General features: G+C 35.3%; 1 protein-coding gene across 1 annotated transcript in view; it reads left to right on the top strand.

Moving 5' to 3' along the window:
• The window catches only part of ERp44 (Endoplasmic reticulum protein 44), a 196,800-nt gene that overhangs the window by 106,289 nt on the left and 67,974 nt on the right, over positions 1-22,537 (top strand). The window contains exons 7-8 of the mRNA XM_090404875.1: positions 17,670-17,727; positions 22,393-22,509. Of these exons, the coding sequence (XP_090261001.1) occupies positions 17,670-17,727; positions 22,393-22,509 (175 nt within the window). The remainder of the gene's footprint in view (positions 1-17,669; positions 17,728-22,392; positions 22,510-22,537) is intronic.

Genomic DNA, 22,537 nt, shown 5'->3' with positions numbered 1-22,537 from the left:
AATTATAATTAGACTTTCCTGCACTATGAAAAGAACTATCATCGTTTCAGGCATGGTGCTGAAAACAGTAGTGGTGGCACACAATAGCGGACTAAGGCAAAAGTTGTTCTGTTGTATTTCTAGACATATGTGGAAGTAAAAAGAACATTATGGGATGACATTGCTAAATGTTCAGCTGTTTGGGAAGTAGGAAAAGAATACAGCCAAAGAAGATTATAGAGTTTGTGTCTTCAATATATGAAGACTAGACAAAAAATAGAAGACTTGAGAGAAGATATCCTTGTATATAGAGATGTGTGAAGTTTTTAGTAGTCATTAATCCATATATGATTTAATTCAGTTAAAGCTGTCTGTCTGTGTTCACTGGGCATCTACAGATGCCGTATGGCCACTCCGATGCTCAATGATGTTCCACACTAGGCCTTGCCATGTGGTCCTGTTGTTTGCCCTTCTGGCAGCCTCAACTCTCTGAAGATCAGTCACTCCACACACGCCATCCATCCATCTCATTGATGGTCTACCCCTGCCTCTTTTTTTCCAGGAACTTTACCTTCTATTACTGTTCTGAGAAGTCCTCCTTCCATCCTTTCTATGTGTCCAAAATATTTTAATTTTCTTCTGTCAACATCCTTAAGGAGCCTTAAAGATTCTACTAATCTTTTCTAACACCCATTCATTTGTACGCCTTTCAGTGTATGATATCCTCAACAGCCTTCTGTAACATCACATCTCAAAAGCAGATATCCGTTTCTTATCTGACTTCTTTAGGTTCCAAGTCTCGCATCCATAAGTCGCTGTTGGAAAAACAGCTGCATCCAAAATCCTCACCTTTGTTCCCATGGAGAGAGAGAGCCATCCTTCCAGATTTTAGACAGGTCTCTGACTGTTGTTTTAGCCATTCCTAGCCATTTTCTGACATCTTCTGAACAGCAATTCTTCACATTAATAATGGATCCCAGGTACTCAAACTTGCTGACTTCCTCAATTCTTTCTCCATTAAGATACATTTGTTTCTCAAGAGCTTCCCTGTTTGTTTTTCCTTTGAGAACCATGATCTTTGTCTTGCTAGAATTGAGTTAAAGTCCTCTGTTATTACTGATCTTGTTAACTTTGTCAAGAATTAGTCCTAGTTCTTCCATGTCATTACAAAGGAGTACTGTATCATCAGCATACCTCAGATTACTGATCAATCTACCTCCTATTGTAATTCCTGTCCTGAGCTCATCCAATGCTTCATGCATGATGTCCTCTGCATATATACTAAACAAGTGAGGAGAAAGTAAACATCCTTGTCTAACTCCTTTTCCAACTTGAAGCCAGTCAGTCAATCCAACAACTGTTCTTACTGTGGCTTCTTGCTCCTTATTCAAGTTGGCTATCAACCTGATAGTGTGTTGAGGAAAACCCATTCTTTTTATTACTTCCCACAGTTTCACATGCTCAACACAGTCAAAAGCTTTAGAGTAGTCTAAGAAACAGAGTTAAAGTTCCTTACAGCTAGTTAAAGCTGTAAGGAACTTTATTGAAATCCAGTTCATATAGAAATTGGCCCAGTAAAGTTATTTAGGATTCTCAGTCTCAAAAGTTATTAAAATTGTCGACATGGATTTTAGTTATTTCTTCAGAAGCTTTCTTTCATATAGAAGGCAAAGTTGTTCTGAAGTGATAAAACTGTTAAGGCTTTTAGTAGTTCATTCAGTGGAGTTTGTTGTTCCTTCAAAAAATAAAGTTACTGAAATGCATTGAATGAAGACATGTTTCTTCAGTGTTCTGTGATTTTAAGATGCAAGGAGAATTTGACTGACATGTTTGTTATATAGGAAGTTTTATGTTAGTCTTTCTCCTGTATGAATTTAAGAAAGAATAGACGTTTCTGTGGTAAGCAGAAATCTGAAATTCCAAAAGTTTTGTTCACATAGAATAACTGTTGGCTTATGGAAATTGAAGGGAAACTGTGTTATTAGTATTTTTCATATTGTTAAAAGTTGCCATTTGAAGAATATATTTGCACTATATAAATTATAGTGCAAATTTATATGTGGCATAGTTAAATTATACTGATTTTATGTTTTAGTTATTTGTGTTTCATCTTGTAAATTTTTAATTTTGATACACCTTATGTATGTGAAGACTTAATTTTTTAATGGGTTTATTTAGAAGATAAGATTTATGTGATATCTAGAGATATGAATCAGTGTGCAAGGTTAATTTGTAGTTTAGCTTCAGGTGTTTCCTTTTTATTTAAAAATTAAGCATTAAAGTGCTTGAAGAGGGGTGACTGACTGGATTATATGCAGAAAAGAAAGTAACCCCCCACTACACCTACACACAATACTGAATGAATTGCCTGTCATCATAACTATAGTTATGCATTGGATGTATGAAGAGCTTCAGTTGAAAAGAAGTTATGGGATTTGCAAATAAATAGTCAATAAATCCCCCCCCCCCCCCACACACACACACACCACCATCACATTGGGGAGGTGCATGTATAACAAAGTCAGTTTTACTCTAGCAAGAAATAAGTAAAATACCCTGAAAACCTATTTCAAAATAATGGATAAGAACTTAAATTTTTCTGAAACTAAAGATCTGAAACATTAGGAGAGACTTTGTCTCTCCTAATGTCGGATAATACAAAAATAGCAGAGCTTAGATAATGGAGCTACCTCATACCTTTTGACCAGAGACTAAGTTAAAAAACTAATATAAATTTTTAGTTAATACTGAAAAGTAATTTTAAAAGACATACCTGGTTGTATATTTTTTAGAATATGAGATGACAAAATATTTGGAAATGGTTATATTGATAAGCATTCTAAAACTGACTGTGAGCTTCCATGGTTAAGATTGTGTATTAAGAATTAATAGATAAGAGAAATTTTTTCTAAGAATTTTTGATGACCTCACATCTATTCCTTTAACCTCAAGAACAAAAAGACTAGTTTGTGGAAATTCAACCAAGACATTTTTGGAAAGCACTTGAGGTGAAAAGGTGATACAGAATTGTAAAGCTTTGTACAAAAAGCTGCATTTTTAAACCTTGTTGTATCCAGATACTTCAAGACTGAAATTATTCCAGGATTTTGAATTTTCTTCTGTAAATGACATAAAAAGATAGTACCTCATTATTATACACAGTGTGCCTGTTAAGTAATGAGATTGATTTTTTGCAGGACAGTCCTTTAAATAACAGTAAGAAACGTGTTTATAATTTTTCCTGCTAGAGTGTGTAGTAATTGCAGGTGCAACTTTTGAGTCTGGTGAGACAGCAGTTTTCGTGCAGCAACCATTGAAGTAAGAGTGTGTGAGTGAGTGTGTCAAAAGTTGCATCATGGAGCTGTGATAAAATTTTACTGTAAATTAGGAAAACCTGCTACAGAAGTGTGCCAAGACCTTAACAAAAAAAAAAAAAAAAAGTTTACGGTGATGACTGTCTGAGCCGTGCACAGCTGTTCCACTGGTTTTCAATGTTTAAATTGGGGGGAGAGAGAGAAAGAGAGAGAGAGTCCCTGGAGGATGAACCATGCTATGGAGAGCCAATTTCTGCATGGACAAATGAAAATGTGGTGAAAGCTAGGGAAATTGTTAGCCATGACAGGCAAATAACCACTAGGATACTCACTGTATACATCTTGGTGTCAGCAAGGAAATGGCCAGATTAATCTTAGAAAGTGATCTGCACAAGACGAAGATTTGTTCAAGGTTTGTGTTGCACGTGTTGACACACAAACAGAGAGCCCCATGTTACATTTTGTCAAAACTTCATCCATGCAGTTGATCAAGATCGTGATGTGTTGCAAAGAATTATCACTGGTAATGCAAGTTGGTGTTTTCAGTTTGATCCAGAAATGAAACGCCAGAGCATGGAATAGCATGGAACATCTTCCTGGAAGAAGAAAGTCAGGTTGCAAAAATCATGTCAAGACAATTGTCATTGTTTTTTTTTCAATGCTGCTGGAATTATCCACCACAAATTTGTTCCATGGGCATCACAGTGAACTGTCAGTATTATTTAGGAGTAATGCAACATCTGTATTTCTGCATACAGCATGTCAGGAAAGAACTGTTCCATAACAACAATTGGTTTCTGTTGCATGAGTACTGTGTGCTGCCTGTGAAGCAGTTTCTGGCTTCGAAGTTGATCTGTGTGATCAAACATCTCCTCTTTTTCCAGATTTGGCTCCTGCAAATGTTTTCCTCTTCCCAAAGATGAAGTGTGCCTTGAAAAGCATTTCAGCAACATTAGAGGACATCCGACGCAGTGTGACCCAGACCCTGAAGGAGGTTCTCGTTTAGGACTTCCACTGTGTCTTCGAACACCTGACAGATGTAAACATTGTGTGGAGTTGGAGGGAGATTATTTTGGATCTGTGTAATTGACAATTTCAAATATAGTTCTTTGTTTAGATATAGTAATTGTTGTTTCATTACTTAATGGGCACACTGTGTATGAAAGGAATAATGACTTTGGTTGTTTTTTTTTGTATAATGTTGGATATATTTTTCATGATATGATTATACTTGGAGGGAGATAAGAATAGAAAATCTCTATTATGTAAACAGCAATTTTCAACACCAGTATATAAAATAATTCCAAGTTTAAAGAATTGGTTGATAATTTAAAAATTATCAGTGTATTATTAAATTTAAAAAATCGTTGCCTTTCACAGCCTTTTGCCTTTTATCTTTGTTGAGTGCTGCCACGCAACCCCTTTGCACATGATTTGAAAATTTGAACGTGTACCCACTTTCTACTCGAAATCACCAGTTATGTAAATTGCCACAAGCTGATTCATCTGAATTTGTAGTTGTAATCTTCAGAAATAGTGTTTGTCCTAAAGTTTTGGACACGAGTATGTTTGTTCATTCAGTCCCAATATTTTGTTGTATGATGGTCCAAATATCTCAGTACATTCCTTTCAAATGTAATTAGTTTTCTGTTATTTTCATATGTTGTTAACCATGTTTCACAGCCATAGATGTTAATATCAGGCATATAAGATGGTCTTAATTTTTTGGGTTTTTCTTCGTAAAGTTTTTGATTTGTAGATTGCAGATATTCAAATATCCTTTTCAGTTCTCTCCCTTGTCTCTTGATGCATATAATTGTAGCAGTTAATGCTGATTCCTAGATATTTACAATCATCCGTATGCTTAAATATATAATTATCAGCAATCAAGTTCAGTCAGTCCTGATAGGTCCTCGAAATGTGCATATATGTAGACTTTTCCTAGTTTATAACAAGAAACATATTCTTTATCTTAATTAAATTATATGTAGCTTTAATAGCATATGATCAGTCTCCAATGATAATAATGTCATCAGCATAAACTAACTGGATGCTCTTCCCATTTCCATTCTTTGTTCTTTTAAATTCTCTGATTCTTGCATTTTAAATACGATTGGTGAGAGGGCATCTTCTTGACAAAGTCCAGATTTTATTTCAAAACTGCATGAATATTTCTATAGGAAACATGTTGCAGATGTGACAATTAGATAATTGTATCATATTTATATACTTTTGTCACATTCTAAAAAGTCTCATTGCATCCCATAATGCATTTCAAAAGTATGCTATCGTGTTGTTATTATTATTATAACACAATAGTGAATAATGAACCTCCAGGGAGTCCAAAGACTCATCAAGGTATGGCACCTACTCTACAACACTCCGTCTCCATCACTCAATCCACCAACTACAATGACCCGCAACTACTTTCACCATCTACACCAACTGCATCTACTGCTGCCCACCACCACAAGTATTTTCAAAGGCAATCACAAACATCCATGCCCATGATGGGATTTGAACCCACAACCTTTTGGCTGGAGAGCGGTTACGCTAACCACTCTGGCAACCAGGCTGGCATATCCTTTCCTTTAATATTACATAGTGATCAAAATTCATTTTGATAAATTTTGTTGACTACTGCTGTGTTAAACTACTGCATTAAAGGGATATCAGATAAAATAAACAGAATACTACACAAATACAACCATAATGCCAGCTTTAAATCCCCTGCAAAATTAAAGAACTCATTCAACAACTCCAAGGATGCCTTTCCTATCCTGATCCACCCTGGAACATACCAGATTCAATGCACCTGTAACTTGCCTTATATATGCAAAACTGACAATTTTGACAGTTCCTATCCAAAAAAAAAGGAACATAAACAACATATTAAATTTATACTAAATTTGGCTCTTCTGATCATTCCCTGAATACTATACATTTAACTGGAAAGGCACTTGTTCATTACATCACGCCAAAACGTGATATAAATGCAAATTTAAAGAGACCTGTGAAATTCTAACCATCCACCCTAATCTTAACAATAATGATGGTAGCAAAATACCATGAATCTGGATAACGTATCTTTTACTCACATAATCTTTGGTTCTAAGAGTTCATTATAAATTATAATTAGGATTGTAGTACTCCAGAATCTCTCATACCACCCAAGATTAGTTCTTCTAAATGAGAACTTAAATGGCAAAATAAGTGTTCTTTGTCAGGATGGCAGGAAAAAAGGACCAGAACGAGACCAAGATATATAAGTGGATTGATGCAGAAAGAAGAAGAAGAATACAGAAATGATACAGATCCCATATTATCAGATCTTATGTTTCTGCCTTCTAAGGCAGAAACATAAGATTTGATAATATTGGAGTCTTGGCAGATAACATATTAATTTGGAGGAAAATTGTTGATAGGAAGTTAGTAATGATGTAAGTTTTTCATGTAGTACTATTATAACATCTTATACACCCTCCAAGGATAAATATCAGGAATTTGTTGATGATGACAGTGAATACTTGGTCATTCTTTTTCAAATTCATGTATTCATGTTTTTCAGATGAGTTGTGTGCTTATGTTTTTGAAGCATATACATTTAATTATTTTCCAGATCAGTATAGAGCATATCTTGTAACAAGTGTCCAAGAGTTACTACTATAATAACACTATAGTTACTACTAGCAGTACTTTTTTGTAAAACACTAGGTGCCACTATTCTTTTTTTGCTAGCAGGAAAAATTGAAAATAATATTAAAATGATATGAAAAGAAAACTAAAAAGTTATTTACTGATATTTTTATTTCATAGCACAATATGTTTTTTGGAATATGAATAGCAAATTAAGTATATATAACACGCCATTTATTAAGCATAAATTTATTGTACAAGTATATAAAAATAGTTAAAATGAATTGTATTAAAAAGTTTATGTAGCAGATATAAAAAAAGTTTTATATAGCTAATATCTTAATAGAATTTGTGAAAAATTTAAATTTCATTAAATAACCAAGATTATTTGTGTACTAGGTAAATATATAAAAAAATGACTGAATATTACAAATTTCTAAAGGTACTAGTATGATGTGCTTTTGCTTACTAGCACAAAAAAGCACTGATCACTAGCAGTCATGGGTCTTCTCTTCGCAAGTTCATATTTCAAATGTTAAAAAAAAAAGATCTCGCCAGTTTTTAGAAGTTCTGCTGCAATATTATTTTAATTGGTTGCCTTAGTTGTTTTTTTTTTCTTTTTTTTTTAATGACATTCTTGACTTCAATCTTTAAAGGTACCTGTGGCATAACTATAAATAATAAATTACACAATACCACAGTGATTAACTTTAATGAAATAAAAGTACAGATATTTCGTACTGAAAATAACAGTACATCATCAGTGTAGACAACAAGCAATTCATTGTGAATTATATCAACTCTCCCACTTATAGAATTGCTAAATTTCTGTCACATTTATTAACTGCCCATACTGGACAATCCAGATCTTTCATCAAAAATTCCACACATTTTCTTGGATAAATCAAAGATGTTCAAATAAAAGAGTCAGAGTTGTTAGTCAGCTTTGATGTTGTGTCTCTCTCTCTACCAATATTCCATTATCTGACACTGTTAATTTACTATATGATGATTGTGTTGTTATGATCCATCGAGTTGTTTCCAACTCCTGGCGACTCCACAAACATACACTCTCCATTCCGATCTGTCCCTGACCATGTCTTTCAGATCCTCCAAGCGCACTCCAGTTGCTTCTTTAACATCACCTACCCATCTAATTCTTGGTCTTCCTCTTCTCCTGCTTCCATCAACTTTACCAAGCATCATCGTCTTCTCCAGACTGTCATTTGCTTGCATAATATGACCAAAATATGACAATTTTTGCTTGGATGATCATAGCTTCAAGGGGGCAATCTGGCTTTATTCTGTCTATTACTGATTTATTGGTTTGCTTTGTAGTCCATGGTATTCTTAGTAAGCATCTCCAAACCCATAATTCAAATGCATCTATCTTCCTTCTTTCACTCTTTCTCAGGGTCCAACTTTCACATCCATACAGCACCACAGAGAATACCATTGCTTTCACGATTCTGATTTTTGTTGTGAGACTAATATCTTTATCTTAAAGATCTTGCTTAAATTTGTCATTGCTTTTTTTCCGAGTAATAATCTTCTAACTTCTCCAGTACAATAACCATCTTTATCAATTTGGGATCCTAGGAACACAAAATTGTTAACTGCTTCCATTTTCTCCCCATCTACTTCAAAATTATTAAGTTCATATGTTGCCATAGCTTTTGTCTTTTTGAGGTTAAGTTTAAGACCATATTTAGCACTTTATTCTTGAACTTTCATAATAAGTTCCTTCAAATCTTCTTTGCATTCTGCTAGCAAGGTGGTATCATCTGCATACCTCAAATTATTAATATTTTTTCCACCAATTTTAATTCCTACTGAAGACTCCTCCAGCCCTGCCATTCTTTAAATGTATTCGCTGTACATGTTAAACAGGTATGGAAATGAAATGCATCCTTGTCGCACCCCTTTACCTATTGTGAAATACTCAGTTTCTCCAAGATCTGTTCGGACAGTAGCTTCTTCTTCATAATAAAGATTCCTCAGAAGGATAATGAAAATGCTCTGGAACTCCCATTGTTCTTAACACATTCCACAGTTTCACATGATCTACAGAGTCAAAAGCCTTGCTATAGTCAAGGAAACAAAAGTAGACATTCTTGTGATATTCCTGTGCTCTCTCTATTATCCATCTCACATTGGCAATTTGATTTCTTGTTCCTCTGTCTGTTCATCTAGCATTTCTCTCTTCATGAATGGTTCCAGTCTTTTCTGAATGATCTTACTTGCATGAGAAATCAATGCGATAGTACTGTAATTTTCACAATCTCTTGCATCGCCTTTTTTCAATAAAGGTATATAAACCGATTTTTTCCATTCCCAGGTATATAAACCGATTTTTTCCATTCCCTAGGCCATGTAGTTGTGATCCAAATTTGCTGACATAGAGCTGTTAAAATTTCAGCTGCCTCTTCTCCCAGGGCTTTGAGCAGCTCAATGGGTATTCCATCTCCTCCTGGTGCTTTCTTACTGGATATCTGTTGCAGTGCCCACCTCACTTCACTCTCCACTGGTACTGGTTCCTGTGTATAATTCTGCTCTTCAAATTTCTCAGTAATTTTCGAGTCCTTTCTGTAAAGGTCTTCTGTATACTCTTTCCATCTTTCTTTGATGTCTGCAGCTTCTGTAAGGTATCCTTTGTGTTTACTTTTCAATATTGTCACCTTGGCACTAAACTTCCCTGTTAGTTTGCTGATCTGTTTGAAAAGATCTCTTGTTTTTCCTTTCTTGTTTTGGTCTTCTATTTGTTTACATTCCTGGTGAAAATATTTTTCCTCATCTCTCCTGGCTTGTTGAAACTCTGCATTCAAATGCCGTACTTCCTGCAAATTTCCTGTGGCCTTCATTTTCCTCCTTTCCTGAGCAATTTTTGATGGCATCTTCTGCCAGCCATTTGGTCTTCTTCTTATAAACTGTTGGAATATTCTTCTTTGCTTCTGTTTTAATTATATCTTTAATCTCTTCCCATAGTTCATCTGGTTCTCTTTCACACAAATTGAGTGTGTTGAATCTGTTCTGCATGCTAATATTGTATTCAGCTGGTATGTTTCCAAGATCATATCTGATAGATATTTGATGTTTTCAGTTTCTGTAGTTTCACATGTATCTTAGCCACTAATAACTCATGGTCTGTTCCACAGTCTGCACCTGGAAAAGTCTTCACAGACTGAATTGCACTTCTCCATCTTCTTTGTCCAAGTATGTAGTCAATTTGATTTCTGTGTTGTCCATCAGGTGATACCCATGTGTACAATCTTTTGTGCTATTTAAAGCAAGTGTTAGCAACAAACAAAGAATTCTCTGCACAAAACTCAACTAGTCTCTTCCCTGCAGTGTTACGAATACCAAAACGACCTGTTATTCCTTGTTTCTCAGTCTCTCCCACTTTTGCATTCCAATCTGCAATAAGTAACCGTAAATCTTGCTTTTTATGATGATTACCCTCCCAATATTACGAAGATTTTGAATTTGTTATACATTCAGGATATTTCAGCTGGAAAAACAAGATCTATAAACAAGTTGAAGGTACTGCCATGGGTAGCCCTTTGTCTCCACCTTTGGCAAACCATTTTTTGAACCATCTAGAAGACACCTTATTCTCATCCATCCATCCCCAACCCTCTCTTTGGTTTCGTTATGTTGATGATGTCTTTGCTATTTGGCTGCATTCTGAAGAGGAACTTGCTACTTTCCTACAACAGATCAATGGCCTTCGCCCATGCATTCAGTTCACCATGGAAAAAGAAAAGGCTGGGTAGTTTACCATTCTTGGACATCCTTCCTACATGCACAGCCTCTGGTAATTTATTAACCAATGTTTATTGAAAACCTACCTTTACTGGCAGATACATTCATCAAAAGTCTGCCCATCACACCTCTCAAAAATATTGATGTTAACAAGTCTTTAATTAATAGAGCACATAAAATATGCCCCTCTCCCTCAAGCTTACAACAAGAACCTTTCACTATCAAAATGTTAATGGAGTTTAATGGTTCCAATCCCTTATATATCTGGCATCTCAGGACGATTGCCAGAATTTTGAAGAAGTATCATCTCATTTCCACATATTTTCTGATCAACAAAATTTCTCGCCTGTTGCCATCTACAAAAGACAAGCTGGCATCTCTATCATTAGCTGGCGTTACCAGATGTAGTGTGAATGTAATCTAACATACTTTGGACAAACAGGCCGTTCTGTAGAAAAAAGAATTAATGAACATCAGTATTGTATCGAATACATGAAACCTCAAAAATCTGGTCTGGCACAACATAGTATTGACACTAAACACAATATCCAGTGGGATAAAGCTCATCTTCTCCATAGATGCAAGTTTAAATATGAATACCTTTTAAAGAAAGTTGCGAAGCCCTTTTACATTGGCCAAATCTGAATCGAAATAATTGTCTCTCGTTCCCAAAAGTTTGGGGGATTCTTATCTTGTGTAACCATAAAAAAAAAAGAAGTTTTTAAGAATAATTTTAATAATATTCTTTATTAATATTAATTTCCAGCATGTGGCAACAGTTTTTAATTGGTAATCCACCTACTGTTATGTACTTTGTATTCCATTCCTTTGAATTGCTTGTTGTCTACACTGATGATGTACTGTTATTTTCAGTATGAAATATCTGCACTTTTATTTCCTTAAAGTTAATTACTGTGGTTGTCGTGTAATTTATTATTCTTGACTTCAATCAGACATGGTTCCTTGATTGCATGTTCAAATTTCTTGCTAAATGTTCCTCGGGTCTAAGGTTTCCCATCTGGTGGTAATAATGATTACCACCAGATGGGAATAGTGGTAATCATTTACCACCAGATGGTGGTAATAGTGATTTGTTTAGTAGTCTCAAGATACTGTGAACTCCTAAATTTTTTTTTCTTGAGTAGTAAAATTTCCTTGTTGTTAGTTAGTATCAGAGTTTGTGATTTTTATCTTTTTGACAAGTATTGTACTGCATTTGAAGAACCTCTGAGTTTGACTGTATTCATAACTGCTGGTTCATCTCTTTTATCTGCTTTTAAGATAATGATACTTTTATTTTTAAGATTGTGAAGAGTGTTCCTTTTTTTTAACTCATAAGGTGATGACAGCACCAAACTGATTTATAACTATATCTTTGCATATCTCATTTATTCCTGTAACAAAACATCCTAACAAAAGTGATATTAAGATAACTAAACATATATAAAAACTGCTACTGACACATGTAATTGACAGACTTTTTATAGGAAAAATCAAACAGGAAAAAAATTGTATTGGCTAGTTTATGAAAAACTTTTTTTTGTTAAGTATGTTAGACTATTTTTGTGTTTTTAGAGTTTCTCTTGTAGTGATTTTTGCCTGTACATTTATAAAATGGCTGATAAAAATGCTGCTAAGAATCTGTAATATTGCATGAAGTTCAGATTGCATTCCAAAACAGTTCAAAGTAATATGTTTTTCAGACTATACTATTATTCAGAATTAAATTATACTTGACAAGAAATTATATTCTACTTTCGTGAGTAGGTTATACCTGTTTCATTATACATAGTACATTGATTTTTCCATCATCACCACCTCTTCCACAATCTCATTCTTCTGTATGATTGCAATATACAATTTAATTTTCCTTATTTTACCAACCATGAGCATGCAGAAGTTTGCAAGCAATGTATTCTTCATGGCTGAGTTGCTTCAGAGTGACAGAGTTGACATCACATAACGGGTGTTTTTTTTTCCCACTGACAAAAGGTTGTGAAGCCATAGTACATTAGTACTGTTAGTGGGCTAAGGATATATTTCCAATTTTTATTTATCATTTGAAAATAATTAAAATAATGATTTTTCATTTTTATGGCCTTTTAATTCTAAAATGTCATTATTGGATCCTATGTAAAAGAAATTAGCTTATTTTTAATGTGCTAATCATTTGATGTATTTCTAACTTAAGCTTTGAACAGCTATAAATATAATTGTTTTTGTTGTATTTTTATTTTTTACACAGCCCAGAGATCTTGCTTTAGAGACCAAACATTGAACTATTTCAAGCCACACTTTCAGGCCTCTAGTAAGCAGAGTAATGGTTTTGCACCAGGTGATGAACTTCATCTCCCACCTGAAGACAATCACGAATATCCTAATGTCAGTCAGAATACAAACCTACAGCCATTATACATGACAAAGAAGTGTAGTGTGCATTATGAGATACTAAAGCAGCTTTAAAATGAAGTCAGTTGTTTCCAATCACAAGTAGCTTAGTTGTGGATAGATTTCATGTCTAAACTTTTATTTGCTCATGTTTTTGTAAACATATTATTATTATTATTATTATTATTATTACGGGCAACTCCAGGGAGTCATTAGACTCATCGAGGGAGGCCCCAAATCATTTTCATCACAACTATTCGACATTCATACAGTATCTATCATACCTCGCCTTAAACTCATTCACTGTCACAGCATCCACCACAGACTCAGGGAGCGCATTCCACTCATTCACTACTCTAAAAGTAAAGAACCCAGCTCTAACACCTTTACTAACCACACTTTTGCCCAGTTTCCATGGATGTCCCCTAGTCCTCCCACAACCAGCCCTGTTCTCAAAAATATCTTCTGAATTAATTTTATAGAAACCCTTCAGTAATTTGAATGTCTCAATCATATCTCCCCTCCTCCGCCTATCAACCAATTTTTGCAACCCACAAATCCTCAACCTGTTCTCATACGGTTCATTCCACAGACCTGCTATCATCTTGGTCACTCGCCTCTGGATCCTCTCCACCTCCTCCCCATCAAGAAGAAACCTAGGTGACCAAATCTGAGCACAGTAGTCGAGATGAGGTCTTATCAAGGCTCGATACAGAGGAACAATAACCTGCTTGTCTCTGCTTGTCAACGTATTCTTCAGCAACCAAGTGATTTGATGAGCTGATTTGGCCACGTTTGCAATGTGTCCCCTAAATTTCAATTCCTTATCCACCAACACTCCTAAATCTCGTGCCTCATCAATTTCCTGGAGCACGGTTCCACCAATGCAGTAAACTGCCTCCCATCTTTTCACCCCAAAATGCATAACCTTACATTTTGCCACATTAAATTGACATCCATTCTCCCTAGCCCAGACCTCCAATCTATCCAAATCATCCTGCAAAATTTTGACGTCATCTGCATTCACTATTGCCCTACCCAACTTCGCATCATCCGCAAACAAATGAACTGTTCCTCTCAGATCCTTTCCTATATCATTTATGAACAAATTAAACAGCAGTGGTCCAAGAACAGATCCTTGTGGTACACCACTAGTCACAGGCCGTCTAGTGGACTCTACTCCTGAGTAAACCACTCTCTGATATCTCTCCGTCAACCACCCTCCTATCCATCTCACCAACCCTATGTCCATTCCCATATGCTGCAATTTACTGATTAGAATTCCATGTGGTATCCTGTCAAAGGCCTTAGCAAGGTCCAGCAGAATCACTGTAAACCCATTACCCTTATCCAGTTCAGCCGTCACTGTGTTATAATACGTGAGCAAGTTACTGAGGCATGACCTACCCTTCACAAAACCATGCTGTCCCCAATACAGTATCCCATTTTCTTCTATCCAATCTTGTATTTTCCTCTTGACTATTTTCTCTAAGACCTTGATAATGATTCCTGTTATGCTGATTGGCCGGTAATTTTCAACAGCAGCCTTGGAACCACCTTTGTGCAGTGGAACTATTTTCCCCTCTTTCCACCCCCTTGGGACTGACCCAGTCCTGAGGCTCAAATTAAACATAATGGTCAAGGGCACTGACAATTCTTTGGCCGCTTCACGTACGACACGAGCTGGTATACCATCCAATCCCACAGATGTATTGACATTGAGGTTCTGTAATAGACTAGTTACCTCTACCTCATTCATCACAATTCCAGTATAAGCTGTTGGTTCCTCCATTTCCGCAAAGCCACCACCTGGATGATATACTCTTGCAAAGTGCTCGCTCAGTAATTCCACAACATCGACTGATTCAGTTACCTCCCTACCCTCAGCATTTTTTAAGATCATTCTACCATGAGCATTTTTCCTTTTACTTGCAACATATTGAAAAAACTGTTTGGGATTCTCTTTAGCCTGCATGGCCAATTTCCTTTCGTAATCTGCTTTTGCTTTTCTTACCACCCTTGTTACCATCCTGGCCTGAGCTTTATACTGTTCATGCACCTGATGGTCACCCTTCTCCTTAAATTCCCTCCACAATTGTTTCTTTTTTTGCAGCTCAAGCTTAATAGTGTTATTCATCCATTTAACCCCTACCTGATTTATTATTCGGAGTCTTGGTATACAGTCAACCATTGCCTCCTGCAAACAGTTCTTAACCACCTCCCATGCACCATCAACATCCAGCCCTTGCAGTTTTACATGCCATGGCATTGAGCCAAGCACACACCTAAGCTTGTCATACTTACCAGCCCGGTAATTCCACATATACCCTGTCTTAATTGTAAATTCGACTCCTTTAGCCACCTCCCAAGTCATGACCTTATGGTCACTCTCACCAATTGGTGGCAACATGGTCATGTTCGTTACAGCTACATTCTCAGTTGCAATTACTAGGTCCAGCACTCTCTGCCCCCTGGTATTTTCCAATACATGTTGCCGTAGATAGTTGTCCCTTAATAACTGCATAAAATCCAATTCCTTCCTCCCATGTGCCCTCTCCTCTTTCCAGTCAATGTTACCATAATTGAAATCACCCATAATAATTACCCTCCTTCCATTCATTTCTTCTATTTGCTTATGCATACTATTCCCACCATCCACTCCATCACCCGGTCTATAGCAGCACCCAATTGTATATTTTGTTCTGCTAGATTGTATCTCACACCAAACAGCCTCAAATGTGCTTTTTTCCCCATCCTGCAGTTCAACTTCTATACTCCTTGGCTGAAGCTCATCAGCTATCATCAATAACACTCCTCCCCCCTTTTTATTCACCCTGTCACTCCTGAACACGCTATACCCATCGCATTCAATCTCACTAGCTTTATCATCTTCTGTCAGCCATGTTTCACTAATACCGACAACCTGTGGCCTGGAAGTGCCAACCATGGCCAAAAACTCTTCCTTCTTGTTCCTAATACTCCTGGCATTAGTGTACATGAATCGCAGAAGCCCATTTGTCCCATCCCTACTTTGATTCCTTATACTAATTATCCCATTCTGATTTGTTGTCCGTCGTACTCGCCCGGGCGTAATATACTCATTCATACACTTAACTGCCCCCCCTAAAGTCTGCATATCTACTCCCCCCCCTCTTAATAAATCTAGTTTCCCTGAGTCTGTACATCCACTTCCACATCATTCATCAACACTCTTTCAAGTCTCCGTACACCAACTCCATTCAAATGTAACCCATCCATCTTATATAAGTCCTTTCGCCCATCGAACTCATTCCACACATCCACAAATTCCACACCACTCTCCATGCATAACCCACGCATAAAGTCATTGGCAATTATGGCCCTCCTTCTAAACACTTCGCTGTCATACCGCGGTAAGATACTCACCATCCTAACTCTCTCACTCTTCTCTTTTGCTACCTCAAACAACTCCCTCACATCCTCTATCATTTCCATTTTGTCCTCTTTCAAATCATTCGTTCCTGCCACTATTATCATCTCTTTCACCCTCTGTTTTTGCAGTCGAATAGATTCGCTGACGTCCTTTATGTTCGCACCCGGCTGGTACGACTTCGTTAAACTCTCAATTATTACGCCTCTTAATAGCGAATCCCCATACAGCACTCGCTCCTTCATTTTATTGACGTTTACGTACATTCTATTTTTTGCCGTCACAGACTTCCGCCGGTTATTTGTCAGTACGTTCAACACACATTTTTGCATACGCTCCAGTTGTCGTTTGGCTCTGTGTATCGCGCCATGTAAACGGGCAATTTCGCTACTCGCATTTATCTCACCATTTTCATTATCGATCAAATCATCCATTCCTTCGGTGTTTCTACCTTCATTTACACTTTCAGCGACGCTCTCACACATATCTGGCACTACCACGTAATTCTCTAGTACACCGCCATTTTCTACATTCTGACTACCGTTAACGATATCAGTCTCGATACACGAAACACGCTTGAAGTCCTCATTCTCTTTACACTTTCTACACATATTAACTCCACTATCACTTTCTAACCAGACTCCTACCGCTCTTCGCAAGGCATACATCTCACAGACAGCACATTGCATAAATTCTTTTACATCAAAACTCTTAAGCAAGCATGGCGACCTGGCCGCCATTTTTTTCTTTATCGGTGCCATGTGTACGCTATCTTTTCTTAAAAATAATAATTAAAATAACAGAAAACACGCAAAAATTGCACAGACACACCAAGAATCAAAAAGCAAACAATACTACTTAAAATTCTGGTAAAATATCTAATGTTAACACAAAATAATACTGATCTTTCCAGGAGCTCTCGACAAGCCGACGATCTAATCCGTGCGACACCAAGCGACCTCAAATATGAAAACAATAATATATTTTCTTATCAAGTATAATTTATTTAGTGGAGAAAACTTGCAATTATTCATAATTATCTTTTGTTTGGTACATTTTTTTGCACTCTTGCCTGTAGAATGTATTAAATAATGGGAAGTGGACTGGAAAGATTGTGTTTATATAAAGTAACTCAAATGATTAAAGTGGTTGCTGTTTTTTGATTTTATCTATATGTTTAGGACCATTACTTCTCCTCATGGTGTAGATAAAATAATTTTCAAGCCTTCAAAATCAAAGGTATGTAATTGAAAAGAATTAAAATTATGATTTTAATTTTTATGACTTTTAAATTATAAAATTTTATTATTTGATTCCATGTAAACTAAATTAGCTTATTTTTAATCTGCTAATTATTTAATGTAACTTAAGCTTTAAACAGCTATAAATATAATTATTTTAGAGTTTTAATAATTTATCATTGTCATTTCCCACCAACTAATAGAATAGTGGTGTTCTAAAAAAATTGAAGAAATAGGTAATTAAGATGCAAAATTATTTGTAGAATGCATAATCAGTTGAATTTTGAAATCCAGTTTAATGGATTACTAAGGAGCAACAGTTGTGAGTAATGTACTTCTGCTAATGCCAAAAATAGCAGCACATTTTATTTCAGATGCTATTTTCAGATGAAATGAAACAGTTTTGCATGAAACTAGTCAAATGAAAACATAATTTCTTTTTGACTTCTTTGTCGAGTGGTTTAATACCAGCAAATAGTGATTCTAATAATGATGTTAAGTTTACATTATAAAACACAATTAAAATTTGCTGTAACAATTTGAAATTAGGGACAGATCATGATCTAGCATTTGATCGAAGACTAGAGACAACAAACATGAGGGTTTTGAGAAAAATTGGGAGAAGTGAATAGATGACATCAATGGTAGAATCATATTAAAAATGAAGATACTAGAAAAGAATTGGACATTGTTAGTGTTTAAGAAAGTGTGAGCAGAGCTAACAGGCATTTGATAAGATAGCAGAAAAGACCCCGATGAAGACCAAGATCTTAGTGGTTTGGTTCAGTTAGATTTCCTTAGAAAATCAAAATATAAGATCCGATAAATAGCAGATTATATAGTAGTCATAGTATCCTATACACCCCTTGACTGTACATATAAAAGTTTGATGATAGTGTTGAGATCATGGAAGATTTTGTTTATTGAACCTAAACATCATACCAACCATATCAAAGAGCAATATTGCTTAGAAAACAACTTTCCTTTATCTTTGCAATGATTCTATGCTGCTGTAATAGAGTTTAATTGTTCAGAGCAGAACTATACTGTGAATAGTACTATGGAAAGAAACTGTAAACCAGAAAATTAGCAACATTTAAAACAAACAAGCCTTTTCAAGTATAAACCAAAGAGCTTTTTTTTTTTTTATCACAACCCAAGTGTTTGTGTGCTCAGAACTCCACATTCAACATGTTGGCAGTGTTTATATATTATCCTTTGTAGCACCCTATGGTCACGTTCATTGAGTGTGGTGGGTTATCCACTGCAGGTAGCTCTTGCAGTTGATTCCCTGCACTTCCATCTCAGTATAGTATCACTGATTGTTGACCTGGGATGGCCCAATTTGTTAATAATTTGCCAAACAGATATGCCTTCAACGTGGCATCTTATCACAGCGCTTCTTTCAAACTCCATCAATTCCCTCCTTCTCACAGCGATTTCATCCAGGCACAGTTGCACTGAATGAAGCATTATATTCCTCCAATTTATACTGGCTACAACATGTGACTCATTAAATGGCATGATGCCCCTAGAAGGGGGGGGGGGTTAATCCATTGACTTTTTTCCAAGCAATGTAGCACCCTATGGTCACGTTGGGTGTTACGTTGCTTGGAAGGCTCCTAAGGAAGAATGGAAGAATTTTTCATTAGAGCAGGGCTGACATAAAGAAAATGGAAAAAGAGGTCCTTGTTGGAGATCTGAACAGCAGGGTAGAAAATAAATCCCACCAGTCAGAAACATGGAGGAAAGGGCTAGGCTAATGTAACTATTGTGATTGCTGCTGCTCTTGAATACTTTGATTCCTATGACATCTATTACAATTTTTGGTGGGTAAAGTTGTGAGCATGTAATCTAGTATTGTCCAGACCAGAGATTTGTGTAAAAGTACTTGAATGTGCTTTCCACATTTTTTTTGCATGATTTTGCTATAAATTAAAGATGCCAAGAAATCTTATTCTTGGTTTCATCCTTTATCTAAGTGTAAGCAAACAAAGTTTGTGTGCAAAGTAACTTCACAACTGGGCTTCTTGTATATAGAGGCTAATGACTACTCATCAATTGCCTTAGGATTCCATAATGCAAGGCACATATCCTTACTGACATGTATAATGCTATATATTACAGAAAAGGCCACTACCCAGTTTCGACCTTTACTAAGGTGAAAAGGTAAAGGGGTATTCATCATAGGCCTAGAGTAGTTAGTATAGGGGTGCAAGAGAGCCTCAGCTCTTTAATATCATCATATAGCCAAAGGCTATCAGTTTTCCTTTTTCACCAGTCTCACGCAGATGAACTACCAAAAGAGTAATAAGAGTAATTCAAACTGAAGCACAAAGATGACTGATACCGTGGTGGTTAGACTTATCTGATTTAACTGCTTTGAGTTGGCCCTCTCTGCCTGGGATTGCTCTCCAATTGACCATAAGACTACATTGAACTAAGAGGATGGAACCATTTAAAAATCTCTCATAATAAAAATAGACAGAATTTTATCTCCCCCTGGTGAATATTGCATAATGTGGGTAGTCTACACCACTTAGCCAGAAATTTTTTATATCCTAAAATGTTTCTTTCTAAATACAAAAATTGTCTAAGCGAACAATAAAATTTCCACAATTCAATATCCTGCAATATCTAGCTGGTTTAATCAGGTTCAAAAAGGTTGCAGTGGGCAGGACATGTTTTACGTATGGAAAATGACCATATTCATAAGAAGACAGTAAATTGTAAAATTCTTAATTACTAAAGAAAGAGCAATGTAGCTTCATTTTGGCTATGTATATTACCTAGAAAAGATGGATATTAAAGAACCAACATTATTTCAAAGCTGAATATTTGTAGAAACTATGAATGTTTCATAAATTTCAGCTGAAAGCTTACAAGAATACAATACTCAGCATTGGAGTTGCCTTAGCTTCTGCTGCTTAAAAGAACATAACTGTTGCCCAAGCATCTGCATGTTCTCCTTTTATTAGTGCATTTTATAAAGGTTTCACTGGCCTGATAGCTGTTTTGAACTGGTTGGTTCTCTTCATAGATCAGGCAGAAACGTTAAAAACTTGCATTCAGTACTAAAGAAATCCAATGTCAGAGAAATGCATTTTTCATAAGTAAACTCTCAGTCAGTACATAAAAGTAATTACTAAAGAAAGATTGTAATGATGTAAAATTCTTGGTTAAAGACCAATCATGCAAAATTCAACTGTTAGGAGATTAAGCACATTATTTTTTGTGTATTGTGAAGGTAGCTGATATTATCATCCAGATATATCGATATATAATTACCTTTATCTCCCCCTTACTCTCAAAAATTAAATTATTTTAAATTATATAAGATTGGGAAATAGATTTTACGATACAATTAAATGGATATTTTCCCCTCCTCACTCATTAATGTAATACAGTAAATGCTGTCCTCCATTGTGAATTTTATTTTTAATAAATAAGGAAATCCACTTGTCTTTGTCTATATAAAAATGCTATATATTTCTGTAAATAAAAATAGTTTTGCAAGATTTACTGTTGTTTGTTAAAACAATCTTTGTTGCTTAAGTTTGCTAAAGTTTAGCAATACTTTATAAGAATGTTTCATAATGGCAATGGAGCCCTTACACTATCTTCAAGTTTAAGAACCACACTTATCAGTCAGCAAATATCAAGAATTTCTTGATAATTTAATATTTTAATAGAATGAAAACTGTATAATAAAGTTATTTTTTATCTTCATATTATTTTACACATTCTTTATCAGTATAAGGAGAACTCCATTATCTTTAACCAGCAATTTGAAGTGAGTGCACACATGCAAAGATTTCCAGGAAGCAGGCGCATCTCATATCAGCACTATGAATGCAAGTGTTTTTTGAAGATATAAATCTAAAATAGGCCTCTCAGTATAGTTTTAAAAGATAAATTGTGTCATACAGTTTGGAGGAAGTTGTTTCTTTAACAATTGAACTTTGATATGTTATCACATAATTTGATGATAGAAGATAATTCTTTCAAGAGAGGGAAATTATACTTTGTTTTTAGTGTTGTTCATATGATATTTACACATTTCATGACAAAGTGCATTACATATGTTGGAGACAGAAATAAGAACATTTCATCAATGGAAGACTTGTTTAGACAAACTCAACTTTATTTTTTTCTTCTAGTTAAGAAAGATTTTTTGGAAGAACAGTAGCTTTTAACCAGAGCAAAGAATTCTTTTTTGAACTTATTGTATTATCGACATTATTGAGTTCATCGGAAAACAATTTGTAAATTTTGAAAAGATTAACAAATTAATTTTTGTTTGTCAAAACTTATTTAATTTATTTTTTTTTTTATTCTGAAGAACTTTCTCACTCTCATACACACAACTAAATTTATTTGCATATTTAATATTAATTAAATACACTTATTTTTGTATTACAATTCTTTTTTTTTTTTTTTTTTTTTACATCAGCCACATACTTTGATAGTAAAAGGTTGTGTGTTAGCGTGTTATTGTTCTTAAATTTTATAAAAAATAAACAGCATCTTTTTTCTTTTAAAAGACATCTAGCAGTATCATAAACCTAAATTTCCTAAATTATTTTGATTTTTGGATTATTAGCAGTTTATATTGTTTTATCTTCATGGTCAATTGAAGATAACATTAAATTTTCCATTCCAGTTAGGCCAGAGTGATGAGATTTACAGTGGTGTATTGCTAAGTTATGAAGAAATGAGTTCTTGGATAACTGAAAGATGCATTCCTCTAGTCAGAGAAATCACATTTGAAAATGCAGAGGTAGTTTAACATTGCAGTAAAGTTTTTA

Source organism: Typopeltis vanoorti, chromosome 2, assembly GCF_054136105.1.
Source record: "Typopeltis vanoorti isolate ZY-2024b chromosome 2, IOZ_Tvanoo_1.0, whole genome shotgun sequence".
NCBI lineage: Eukaryota > Metazoa > Arthropoda > Arachnida > Uropygi > Thelyphonidae > Typopeltis > Typopeltis vanoorti.
Note: the sequence above shows the minus strand (reverse complement) of the source record. Positions and strands in the feature narration are given on the sequence as shown.